General features: G+C 42.7%; 1 protein-coding gene across 1 annotated transcript in view; it reads right to left on the bottom strand.

Annotated features, from left to right (window-relative positions):
• The window catches only part of MBOAT2 (membrane bound O-acyltransferase domain containing 2), a 437306-nt gene that overhangs the window by 12294 nt on the left and 411859 nt on the right, over positions 1-13153 (bottom strand). Inside the window, 1 exon segment of the mRNA XM_053709710.1 lies at positions 7325-7457. Within this exon segment, the coding sequence (XP_053565685.1) occupies positions 7325-7457 (133 nt within the window).

The following is a 13153-nucleotide window of genomic DNA, read 5'->3' as shown; positions in this document are numbered from 1 at the left end:
TTCAACAAGGTTTTATCCTTCAGCCCCTTGCATGCATTGCTCCTGTCACTGCTGCTGCAGCGTTCTGGTTTGAGTCTCTGGAAGAGGCTTTACAGGTAGCGACTCCATTGGATGACATACTTGTCAAGCTTAGGGCACTTAAGCTAGCCAATTCTTTTGTTTCTGATGCCATTGTTCATTTGACTAAACTAACGGCTAAGAATTCTGGTTTTGCTATACAGGCACGCAGGGCGCTATGGCTTAAATCATGGTCAGCTGACGTGACTTCAAAATCTAAGATACTTAACATTCCCTTCAAGGGGCAGACCCTATTCAGGCCTGGTTTGAAGGAGATTATTGCTGATATCACTGGAGGAAAAGGTCATGCCCTTCCTCAGGACAGGTCCAAATCAAGGGCCAAACAGTCTAATTTTCGTGCCTTTCGAAACTTCAAGGCAGGTGCGGCATCAACTTCCTCTAATGCAAAACAAGAGGGAACTTTTGCTCAGTCCAAGACGGTCTGGAGACCAAACCAGACCTGGAACAGAGGTAAGCAGGCCAAAAAGCCTGCTGCTACCTCTAAGACAGCATGAAGGAACGGCCCCCTATCCGGTAACGGATCTAGTAGGGGGCAGACTTTCACTCTTTGCCCAGGCGTGGGCAAGAGATGTCCAGGATCCCTGGGCGCTGGAAATTATATCCCAGGGATATCTTCTGGATTTCAAAGCTTCCCCTCCAAAAGGGAGATTTCACCTTTCACAATTATCTGCAAACCAGATAAAGAGAGAGGCATTCTTACACTGTGTACGAGACCTCCTAGTTATGGGAGTGATCCATCCAGTTCCAAAGGAGGAACAGGGACAGGGTTTTTACTCAAATCCGTTTGTGGTTCCCAAAAAAGAGGGAACCTTCAGACCAATTTTGGATCTAAAGATCTTAAACAAATTCCTCAGAGTTCCATCATTCAAGATGGAAACTATTCGTACCATCCTACCTATGATCCAGGAGGGTCAATATATGACTACAGTGGATTTAAAGGATGCTTATCTTCATATTCCGATACACAAAGATTATCATCGGTTTCTCAGGTTTGCCTTTCTAGACAGGCATTACCAGTTTGTAGCCCTTCCCTTTGGATTAGCTACAGCCCCAAGAATCTTTATGAAGGTTCTGGGGTCGCTTCCGGCGGTCCTAAGACCACGGGGCATATCAGTGGCCCCTTATTTAGACGACATCCTGATACAGGCGTCAAACTTCCAAATTGCCAAGTCTCATACGGACGTAGTACTAGCATTTCTGAGATCGCATGGGTGGAAAGTGAACGAGGAAAAGAGTTCTCTATCCCCACTCACAAGAGTTTCCTTCCTAGGGACTCTGATAGATTCTGTAGAAATGAAAATTTTCCTGACGGAGTCCAGGTTATCAAAGCTTCTAAATTCCTGCCGTGTTCTTCATTCCATTCCGCGCCCTTCGGTGGCTCAGTGCATGGAAGACCGCTGCAACTATGCATGCTCAGTCAGTGGAACGGGGATTACACAGATTTGTCCCCTCTACTATATCTGGATCAAGAGACCAGGGATTCTCTTCTCTGGTGGCTATCTCGGGTCCATCTGTCCAAAGGTATGACCTTTCGCAGGCCAGATTGGACAATTGTAACAACAGATGCCAGCCTTCTAGGTTGGGGTGCAGTCTGGAACTCCCTGAAGGCTCAGGGATCGTGGACTCAGGAGGAGATACTCCTTCCAATAAATATTCTGGAACTGAGAGCAATATTCAATGCTCTTCAGGCTTGGCCTCAGTTAGTAACTCTGAGGTACATCAGATTTCAGTTGGACAACATCACGACTGTGGCTTACATCAACCATCAAGGGGGAACAAGAAGTTCCCTAGCGATGTTAGAAGTCTCAAAGATAATTCGCTGGGCAGAGATTCACTCTTGCCACCTATCAGCTATCCATATCCCAGGCGTAGAGAACTGGGAGGGGGATTTTCTAAGTCGTCAGACTTTTCATCCGGGAGAGTGGGAACTCCATCCGGAGGTGTTTGCCCAATTGATTCATCGTTGGGGCAAACCAGAACTGGATCTCATGGCGTCTCGCCAGAACGCCAAGCTTCCTTGTTACGGATCCAGGTCCAGGGATCCCAAGGCGACGCTGATAGATGCTCTAGCAGCGCTCTGGTCTTTCAACCTGGCTTATGTGTTTCCACCGTTTCCTCTGCTCCCTCGACTGATTGCCAAGGTCAAGCAGGAGAGAGCATCGGTGATTTTGATAGCGCCTGCGTGGCCACGCAGGACCTGGTATGCAGATCTGGTGGACATGTCATCCTTTCCACCATGGACTCTGCCTCTGAGACAGGACCTTCTACGTCAGGGTCCTTTCAACCATCCAAATCTAATTTCTCTGAGACTGACTGCCTGGAGATTGAACGCTTGATTTTATCAAAGTGTGGCTTCTCCGAGTCAGTCATTGATACCTTAATACAGGCACGAAAGACTGTTACCAGGAAAATTTACCATAAGATATGGCGTAAATATCTTAATTGGTGTGAATCCAAAGGTTACTCATGGAGTAAGGTCAGGATTCCTAGAATATTATCCTTTCTTCAAGATGGTTTAGAAAAAGGATTGTCAGCTAGTTCCTTAAAAGGACAGATTTCTGCTCTGTCTATTCTTTTGCACAAGCGTCTGGCAGATGTTCCAGACGTTCAGGCATTTTGTCAGGCTTTGGTTAGAATCAAGCCTGTGTTTAAACCTGTTGCTCCCCCATGGAGCTTAAATTTGGTTCTTAAGGTTCTTCAAGGAGTTCCGTTTGAACCTCTTCATTCCATAGATATCAAACTTTTATCTTGGAAAGTTCTTTTTTGGTAGCTATTTCCTCGGCTCGTAGAGTCTCCGAGTTATCTGCTTTACAATGTGATTCTCCTTATCTGATCTTCCATACGGATAAGGTAGTCCTGCGTACCAAACCTGGGTTTTTACCTAAGGTGGTATCTAACAAGAATATCAATCAAGAGATTGTTGTTCCATCCTTGTGTCCTAATCGTTCTTCAAAGAAGGAACGTCTATTACACAATCTGGACATGGTTCGTGCTTTAAAGTTTTACTTACAAGCTACTAAAGATTTTCGTCAAACATCTGCTTTGTTTGTTGTCTACTCTGGACAGAGGAGAGGTCAAAAGGCTTCGGCAACCTCTCTTTCTTTTTGGCTAAGAAGCATAATCCGCTTAGCCTATGAGACTGCTGGACAGCAGCCTCCTGAAAGGATTACAGCTCATTCTACTAGAGCTGTGGCTTCCACTTGGGCCTTTAAAAATGAGGCCTCTGTTGAACAGATTTGCAAGGCGGCGACTTGGTCTTCGCTTCATACTTTTTCCAAATTCTACAAATTTGATACTTTTGCTTCTTCGGAGGCTATTTTTGGGAGAAAGGTTTTACAGGCAGTGGTACCTTCCGTTTAAGTACCTGCCTTGTCCCTCCCTTCATCCGTGTACTTTAGCTTTGGTATTGGTATCCCACAAGTAATGGATGATCCGTGGACTGGATACACCTTACAAGAGAAAACACAATTTATGCTTACCTGATAAATGTATTTCTCTTGTGGTGTATCCAGTCCACGGCCCGCCCTGTCATTTTAAGGCAGGTAATTTTTTCATTTAAACTACAGTCACCACTGCACCCTATGGTTTCTCCTTTCTCTGCGTGTTTTCGGTCGAATGACTGGATATGGCAGTTAGGGGAGGAGCTATATAACAGCTCTGCTGTGGGTGTCCTCTTGCAACTTCCTGTTGGGAATGAGAATATCCCACAAGTAATGGATGATCCGTGGACTGGATACACCACAAGAGAAATAAATTTATCAGGTAAGCATAAATTGTGTATTTATTTACCAAACATTCTCAAAAAAGTGACATTCTCCTTTCTAGATAACGACCATTTGTTATTTAGGGGATTTTCTGAAAATTAAAAAGGTATTTCTCAAAGTGTAGGATCTGATGAAAAACAGTATATGATTTGTATTGGTAGCGCACAGAAATGAACTAGAGTTAAATGGACATTAAATTCAAAATGTTATCCCGTATAAAAAGTTAAATTATACACTACAAAGCAACTTTAGTTTGCATTTTTTTCTTGTAATTTAAAGGGTCATTAGTTAACAAATTACATGCGCTCTTTTGTTAGAGCATGCCATTTTATTACTATCAACCCTACAAATCTATGAGCTTAATGCACTCAATGGGGCTAAAGTACTTCTCGGGAGCTACAGAAAACTGCTGTTCCGGAGCAGAAATTGCTACTGAGCCAATAAGCAGCAATAGCTGCACAGCTGGATCATGAGACTAGCATTGCTAATTGGGTCTGACGTAGTCCCTGCTTGGAACCAGTAGTTTTCTGCTGCGCCTGAGATGTACTTTACCCATGTGTTTAACCTGTTTGTGGTAGTTGTGATAAAATTAAATGCTCTAATGAATGATAGCGCTTTAAGTTTGAAAAACTGTAGTTTTTCCACTGCCATCAGAGAAGCTGGAGTGCATCACATTCAATTCAGACCACTGATCTATCTTCCTACTTGCTGTATAGTGATTGGTTAATCAGTTCAGGAACTCATTTATATGTGTTCCCAAATGACTAATGCAAAGGAGATAAGATAGACCTCATTCAAGAGGAGTCTTAGGGGGTGTCCCTGGCCTACAAATAGTAAGATTATTTAAACATTTGTTGAGCCTGCAAGTCTTTTGCAATACAGTGATTCATTTCTGATGCATTGAAACAAACATTTTGATCGCAGATGAGAACCACAGGCTCAAAAGTCTGCACAAACTTTCCTAAAAGTATAATCTTGTTTAGTTTGTAAGATAACTTTATGCTTATCCCAGACATTAGTCCCCCAGAGTGTTTTTATCTTTACCACTTCTAATGGAAGTCCATTAATCAACCACTCTTTCTGTGAAGAATTTCTTCTGCAAATTACTCCTGAACCTACTAACCTTCAACTTGAGATCATGGGCTCCATTTATTAAGCAGTGAATGATGCCATGGAGCCAGGGGCGTATTTTGGCCTAGGCAAACAAGGCACCGGCCTAGGGCAGCTTCTTATTAGTAAGAAGCCTACAGTTATTTTAAAAGTATTATACAGGTATTTAAGGGAGATTTTGCCCAAAGAGCTTGCATTCTAGGGGGCATAAGAGAGTGCCCATGGAGCTTACAGTTTAGAGGTAGCTCTGAACCTTTCTTTTATTCAGCTAGCTATTGCCTTTAGTTCTGTTGGCTACCAGCACTTAGTATTGTGTTTGGGGAAGTATTGTTTCAAGAAATCTGTGTTTGTTTTTTGTATATTGCAGCGATAGGTGTGTGTGTGTGTGTATAACTCTGTGTGTATCTGTCACTGTGTGTGTGAACATTTATTTTGAAAATGCCTTAAAAAAATCACTTTACTCCCTGACCAAAAATATCACAGCTAAAAAGGCCTAAAACCTTAGAGGGGGATAGGGGGCAGCATCATTTTGAGTGCCTAGGGCAGCACAACACCTTAATACGCCACTGCATGGAGCCCTTGATGAGCAGGCTCACTCATACAAGCCTGCTAAGATGAACACGTTCATTCGGGTTGACTGACAGGCTCTTCTCTCACCTGAGTGAGTAATGGTACATACTGTAGTTCACGGAGAAGCTAGGTGGACAAGTTCTCAAGTTGGGATCTTTGTCCGCACCGGCTTCATACATGGGCCCCATTACTCATTGTTGCATTTTTGTGAAAAATACTTACAGCCTCAGCATTATAATTGAATTTTTCTATCACCTTAACTCTTTTCCTTCTCTCCTCTAAGCTTTACATATTTAGGTCATTTAGCTCTTCCTGGTAAATTTTATTATTTGATGTACCTTTTTAGTAGCCCTCTTTTGAACAGATTACAATTTATTTATGTCCTTCTGGAGATTTGGCCTACAAAACTGCACACAATATTCAAGATGAAGCCTAACAAGTGATCTGTAAAGTGGCATAAGGACCTTACTATTTTTGCTGCAATTACCTCTACCCATACAACCAAGCATTTTACTGGCCTTAATCGCTGCAATACTACATTGTTTACTAAATTTCATATAATTTGAAATACTAATTCCCAAGTCTCATATATATATATATATATATATATATATATATATATATATATATACTGTATATATAGTATATACAAAACACGGAAGGGGACTGCACTCTCAGATCGGACTGGGTACACATCCCATAACCCTGCAACATGCTCAGCCCTGGGTGCTGACTGGCACTTACAGGAAGCTGTGCTGTCCCCAGAGTCACAGGAAGTTAACCCCAGACAGATCTGGGTGCAAGAACCATAGGGAAAATTACGAAACAAATTAATACAACACACAGAGAAAGTGCAGCACTCACTTACAAGCTCTCAGCTAAATTAAAAGCAAAAATGGAAAGGTTAGTTACCGCATTTGGCCAAATGGGACAAGCCCAGGTACCATGTCAAGGTCCCTTCCAAAACCTGGGACCCTAAATCCTAGGATTACCCGAGTAATGCTAGGATTACCCAAGCGGCTGTGGGTAAAGCCTGATAGACTGTAATTCGGCTGTGGGTAAAGCCTGATGTACTGCGTCCCCCTTGAACCCCCCAGGCAGAGGCAAAAAAGATAGTGAAGATGGGGGAATTACAGTGCATCATATATATGTTTGATGCCGTGACTTGATCAGTCTGAGGGGATTTATGATCTTACATTGGGCTTTACCCATAGCCGCTTGGGTAATCCTAGCATTACCTGGGTAATGATAGGATTACCCAATATCTGACTTTACCCGCAACATATATTTTAATCTTAGCTGAGAGCTTGTGAGTGCTGGACTTTCTCTGTGTGTTGTATTAATTTGTTTTGTAATTTTCCCTATGGGCCTTGCACCCAGACCTGTCTGGGGTTAACTGCCTGTGACTCTGGAGACAGCACAGCTTCCTGTGAGTGCCATTGAGCACCCAGGGCTGAGCATGTTGCAGGGTCATGGGATTTGTACCCAGTCCAGTCTGAGAGTGCAGTCCCCTTCCGTGTTTTTTATATGTCTAGGGTGTTTACATAAGCCTGTGCACCCTTCACTTGTTCCCAGTTTGTTTGATTGAGAGCTTGCATTGTTTGGCTGGTTTAGGGTCCCAGGTTTTGGAACCTGGGCTTGTCCCATTTGGCCAGATGCGGTAACTAACCCTTCCATTTTTGCTTTTAATCTTAGCTGAAAGCTTGTGAGTACTGGACTTTCTCTGTGTTATATATATATATATATATAAAATTTAAATGTAAAAAAATAAACACTGATATTTTATCTGCTTGCTTACTTACATTTCGTGCAGCAAAAGTCATTAAACCACCTGTAAAAAAAGTTAAATAATATCCTGGATAAACTCCATGCCATGCAGCTGACAGTAAAAAGGTCTGAGCCGTTGGGTTGCTAGTTGCACGCTCATAGCATACCCTGAAAGATAAAGAAAGATGTTAATAAAACATATGACACCAAAGAATCTGAAGTGTATTCTGTGGAATGCTGGACCCTGATATTGCTACATTTTTCACAGTGATTGGGGGATATGTGCAGGGGGTTGTTTTATTTGTCTGTAATTGGACATAGTAAAGGAAGCAAAAAGTCCTTTCAATGGGTGTGTCCTGGGCCTGGATAAAATGCATATTTCACTAACAAATTGACAGTTTAAAAGGGACATGAAAACCAACATTTTTATTTCATGATTCAGATACAGCACAAATTTTTAAGCAACTTTCAAATTTACTTTTATCAATTTTGTTTTATTCTCTTAGTATAATTTATGGAAGAAGTATCAACGCACCATTGGGAGCTAGATGAACACAATCATTAAGCCAATCACAAGAGGCATATATGTGCATCCACCAATCAGCAGCTATCTCCCAGCTCCTAACCCCACCTAACAATGCTTTTCAACAAAGGATACCAAATGAAAGAAGAAAATTAGATAATAGATGTAAATTGGAAAGTTGTTTAAAATTGTATGTTCTGTCTGAATCATTCATTTTCCATGCAGATCTTTTGTAATGATGTTAATAATTTCTAATGCATAAATAAAAAATATCTTTAACCCCTTAGTGACCAGACCATTTTTTAATTTTCTTACCGTTAAGGACCAGGGCTATGTTTACATTTCTGCGTCATTGTACCCACACATATTATATACTGTTTCTCTCGCCATTAAATGGACTTTCTAAAGATACCAATATTTTCCTCATATCATATCATTTACTATAAAAAAAATATAATATGTGATTTAAAAATGGACTTTGACCCCCAAAATCTGTTACACATCTACAACCACCAAAAAAACAGAATTTATGCTTACCTGATAAATTACTTTCTCCAACGGTGTGTCCGGTCCACGGCGTCATCCTTACTTGTGGGATATTCTCTTCCCCAACAGGAAATGGCAAAGAGCCCAGCAAAGCTGGTCACATGATCCCTCCTAGGCTCCGCCTACCCCAGTCATTCGACCGACGTACAGGAGGAAATATGCATAGGAGAAACCATATGATACCGTGGTGACTGTAGTTAGAAAAAATAATTCAACAGACCTGATTAAAAAAACCAGGGCGGGCCGTGGACCGGACACACCGTTGGAGAAAGTAATTTATCAGGTAAGCATAAATTCTGTTTTCTCCAACATAGGTGTGTCCGGTCCACGGCGTCATCCTTACTTGTGGGAACCAATACCAAAGCTTTAGGACACGGATGAAGGGAGGGAGCAAATCAGGTCACCTAAATGGAAGGCACCACGGCTTGCAAAACCTTTCTCCCAAAAATAGCCTCCGAAGAAGCAAAAGTATCAAATTTGTAAAATTTGGCAAAAGTGTGCAGTGAAGACCAAGTCGCTGCCTTACATATCTGGTCAACAGAAGCCTCGTTCTTGAAGGCCCATGTGGAAGCCACAGCCCTAGTGGAATGAGCTGTGATTCTTTCAGGAGGCTGCCGTCCGGCAGTCTCATAAGCCAATCGGATAATGCTTTTAAGCCAAAAAGAAAGAGAGGTAGAAGTTGCTTTTTGACCTCTCCTTTTACCAGAATAAACAACAAACAAAGAAGATGTTTGTCTGAAATCTTTAGTGGCCTCTAAATAGAATTTTAGAGCACGGACTACGTCCAAATTGTGTAACAAACGTTCCTTCTTTGAAACTGGATTCGGACACAAAGAAGGTACAACTATCTCCTGGTTAATATTTTTGTTGGAAACAACTTTCGGAAGAAAACCAGGCTTAGTACGCAAAACCACCTTATCTGCATGGAACACCAGATAGGGCGGAGAACACTGCAGAGCAGATAACTCAGAAACTCTTCTAGCAGAAGAAATTGCAACCAAAAACAAAACTTTCCAAGATAATAACTTAATATCTACGGAATGTAAGGGTTCAAACGGAACCCCTTGAAGAACTGAAAGAACTAGATTAAGACTCCAGGGAGGAGTCAAAGGTCTGTAAACAGGCTTGATTCTAACCAGAGCCTGAACAAACGCTTGAACGTCTGGCACAGCTGCCAGCCTTTTGTGAAGTAGAACAGATAAAGCAGAGATCTGTCCCTTCAGAGAACTTGCAGATAATCCTTTCTCCAAACCTTCTTGTAGAAAGGATAGAATCTTAGGAATTTTTATCTTGTTCCATGGGAATCCTTTAGATTCACACCAACAGATATATTTTTTCCATATTTTATGGTAAATCTTTCTAGTTACAGGCTTTCTAGCCTGAATCAGAGTATCTATTACAGAATCTGAAAACCCACGCTTTGATAAAATCAAGCGTTCAATCTCCAAGCAGTCAGTTGGAGGGAAACCAGATTCGGATGTTCGAATGGACCTTGAACAAGAAGGTCCTGTCTCAAAGGTAGCTTCCATGGTGGAGCCGATGACATATTCACCAGGTCTGCATACCAAGTCCTGCGTGGCCACGCAGGAGCTATCAAGATCACTGAAGCCCTCTCCTGATTGATCCTGGCTACCAGCCTGGGAATGAGAGGAAACGGTGGGAATACATAAGCTAGGTTGAAGGTCCAAGGTGCTACTAGTGCATCTACTAGAGTCGCCTTGGGATCCCTGGATCTGGACCCGTAACAAGGAACCTTGAAGTTCTGACGAGAGGCCATCAGATCCATGTCTGGAATGCCCCATAATCGAGTTATTTGGGCAAAGATTTCCGGATGGAGTTCCCACTCCCCCGGATGGAATGTCTGACGACTCAGAAAATCCGCTTCCCAATTTTCCACTCCTGGGATGTGGATTGCAGACAAGTGGCAGGAGTGATCCTCCGCCCATTGAATTATCTTGGTCACTTCCTCCATCGCCAGGGAACTCCTTGTTCCCCCCTGATGGTTGATATATGCAACGGTCGTCATGTTGTCTGATTGAAACCTTATGAATTTGGCCTTTGCTAGATGAGGCCAAGCTTTGAGAGCATTGAATATCGCTCTCAGTTCCAGAATGTTTATCGGGAGAAGAGATTCTTCCCGAGACCATAGACCCTGAGCTTTCAGGGGTTCCCAGACCGCGCCCCAGCCCACCAGACTGGCGTCGGTCGTGACAATGACCCACTCTGGTCTGCGGAAGCTCATTCCCTGTGACAGGTTGTCCAGGATCAGCCACCAACGGAGTGAATCTCTGGTCCTTTGATCTACTTGAATCGTCGGAGACAAGTCTGTATAATCCCCATTCCACTGTCTGAGCATGCACAGTTGTAATGGTCTTAGATGAATTCGTGCAAAAGGAACTATGTCCATTGCTGCAACCATCAATCCTATTACTTCCATGCACTGCGCTATGGAAGGACGAAGAACAGAATGAAGTACTTGACAAGAGCTTAGAAGTTTTGATTTTCTGACCTCTGTCAGAAAAATCCTCATTTCTAAGGAATCTATTATTGTTCCCAAGAAGGGAACTCTTGTTGACGGGGACAGAGAATTTTTTTCTATGTTCACTTTCCATCCGTGAGATCTGAGAAAGGCTAGGGCGATGTCCGTATGAGCCTTTGCTTTTGACAGAGACGACGCTTGAATCAGGATGTCGTCCAAGTACGGTACTACTGCAATGCCCCTTGGTCTTAGAACCGCTAGAAGGGACCCTAGTACCTTTGTGAAAATTCTCGGAGCAGTGGCTAATCCGAATGGAAGTGCCACAAACTGGTAATGCTTGTCCAGAAAAGTGAACCTTAGGAACTGATGATGTTCCTTGTGGATAGGAATATGTAGGTACGCATCCTTTAAATCCACCGTGGTCATAAATTGACCTTCCTGGATGGTAGGAAGGATCGTTCGAATGGTTTCCATTTTGAACGATGGAACCCTGAGAAATTTGTTTAGGATCTTGAGATCTAAAATTGGTCTGAATGTTCCCTCTTTTTTGGGAACTATGAACAGGTTGGAGTAAAACCCCACCCCTTGTTCTCCTATTGGAACTGGATGAATTACTCCCATCTTTAACAGGTCTTCTACACAATGTAAGAATGCCTGTCTTTTTATTTGGTTTGAAGATAATTGAGACCTGTGGAACCTTCCCCTTGGGGGTAGTTCCTTGAATTCCAGGAGATAACCCTGAGAAACTATTTCTAGTGCCCAAGGATCCTGAACATCTCTTGCCCAAGCCTGAGCAAAGAGAGAAAGTCTGCCCCCCACCAGATCCGGTCCCGGATCGGGGGCCATCCCTTCATGCTGATTTGGTAGCAGTGGCAGGCTTCTTGGCCTGCTTACCCTTGTTCCAGCCTTGCATCGGTCTCCAGGCTGGTTTGGGTTGAGAAGTATTACCCTCTTGCTTAGAGGATGTAGAATTAGAGGCTGGTCCGTTTCTGCGAAAGGGACGAAAATTAGGCTTATTTTTAGCCTTAAAAGACCTATCCTGAGGAAGGGCGTGGCCCTTTCCCCCGGTGATGTCTGAAATAATCTCTTTCAAATCAGGACCAAACAGTGTTTTACCCTTGAAAGGGATATTAAGCAATTTTGTCTTGGAAGACACATCCGCTGACCAAGACTTTAGCCAAAGCGCTCTGCGCGCCACGATAGCAAACCCTGAATTTTTCGCCGCTAATCTAGCTAATTGCAAAGCGGCATCTAAAATAAAAAAGTTAGCCAATTTAAGTGCTTGAACTCTGTCCATAACCTCCTCATACGAAGATTCTTTATTGAGCGACTTTTCTAGTTCTTCGAACCAGAAACACGCTGCCGTAGTGACAGGAACAATGCATGAAATTGGTTGTAGAAGGTAACCTTGCTGAACAAACATCTTTTTAAGCAAACCCTCTAATTTTTTATCCATAGGATCTTTGAAAGCACAACTATCTTCTATGGGAATAGTAGTGCGTTTGTTTAGAGTAGAGACCACCCCCTCGACCTTGGGGACTGTCTGCCATAAGTCCTTTCTGGGGTCGACTATAGGAAATAATTTCTTAAATATAGGGGGAGGAACAAAAGGTATGCCGGGCCTTTCCCACTCCTTATTTACTATGTCCGCCACCCGCTTGGGTATAGGAAAAGCATCGGGGGGCACCGGAACCTCTAGGAACTTGTCCATCTTACATAATTTCTCTGGAATGACCAAATTGTCACAATCATCCAGAGTAGATAATACCTCCTTAAGCAGTGCGCGGAGATGTTCTAATTTAAATTTAAATGTTACAACATCAGGTTCAGCTTGTTGAGAAATTTTTCCTGAATCTGAAATTTCTCCCTCAGACAAAACCTCCCTCCTGGCCCCTTCAGATTGGTGTGAGGGTATGTCAGAACCGTTATCATCAGCGTCCTCTTGCTCTTCAGTGTTTAAAACAGAGCAATCGCGCTTTCTCTGATAAGTAGGCATTTTAGATAAAATGTTTGCAATAGAATTATCCATAACAGCCGTTAATTGTTGCATGGTAATAAGTATTGGCGCACTAGATGTACTAGGGGCCTCTTGTGTGGGCAAAACTGGTGTAGACACAGAAGGGGATGATGCAGTACCATGCTTACTCCCCTCATTTGAGGAATCATCTTGGGCAATATTATTATCTGTGGCATCATTGTCCCTACTTTGTTTGGACACTATGTCACAATTATCACATATATTTAAATGGGGAGAAACCTTGGCTTTCATACATATAGAACATCGCTTATCTGATGGATCAGACATGTTAAACAGGC

The sequence above is a fragment of the Bombina bombina genome, chromosome 4 (genome assembly GCF_027579735.1).
Source record: "Bombina bombina isolate aBomBom1 chromosome 4, aBomBom1.pri, whole genome shotgun sequence".
NCBI classification, from domain to species: domain Eukaryota; kingdom Metazoa; phylum Chordata; class Amphibia; order Anura; family Bombinatoridae; genus Bombina; species Bombina bombina.
The sequence above is the reverse complement of the archived record's forward strand: the minus strand, read 5'-3'. Positions and strand labels throughout refer to the sequence as shown.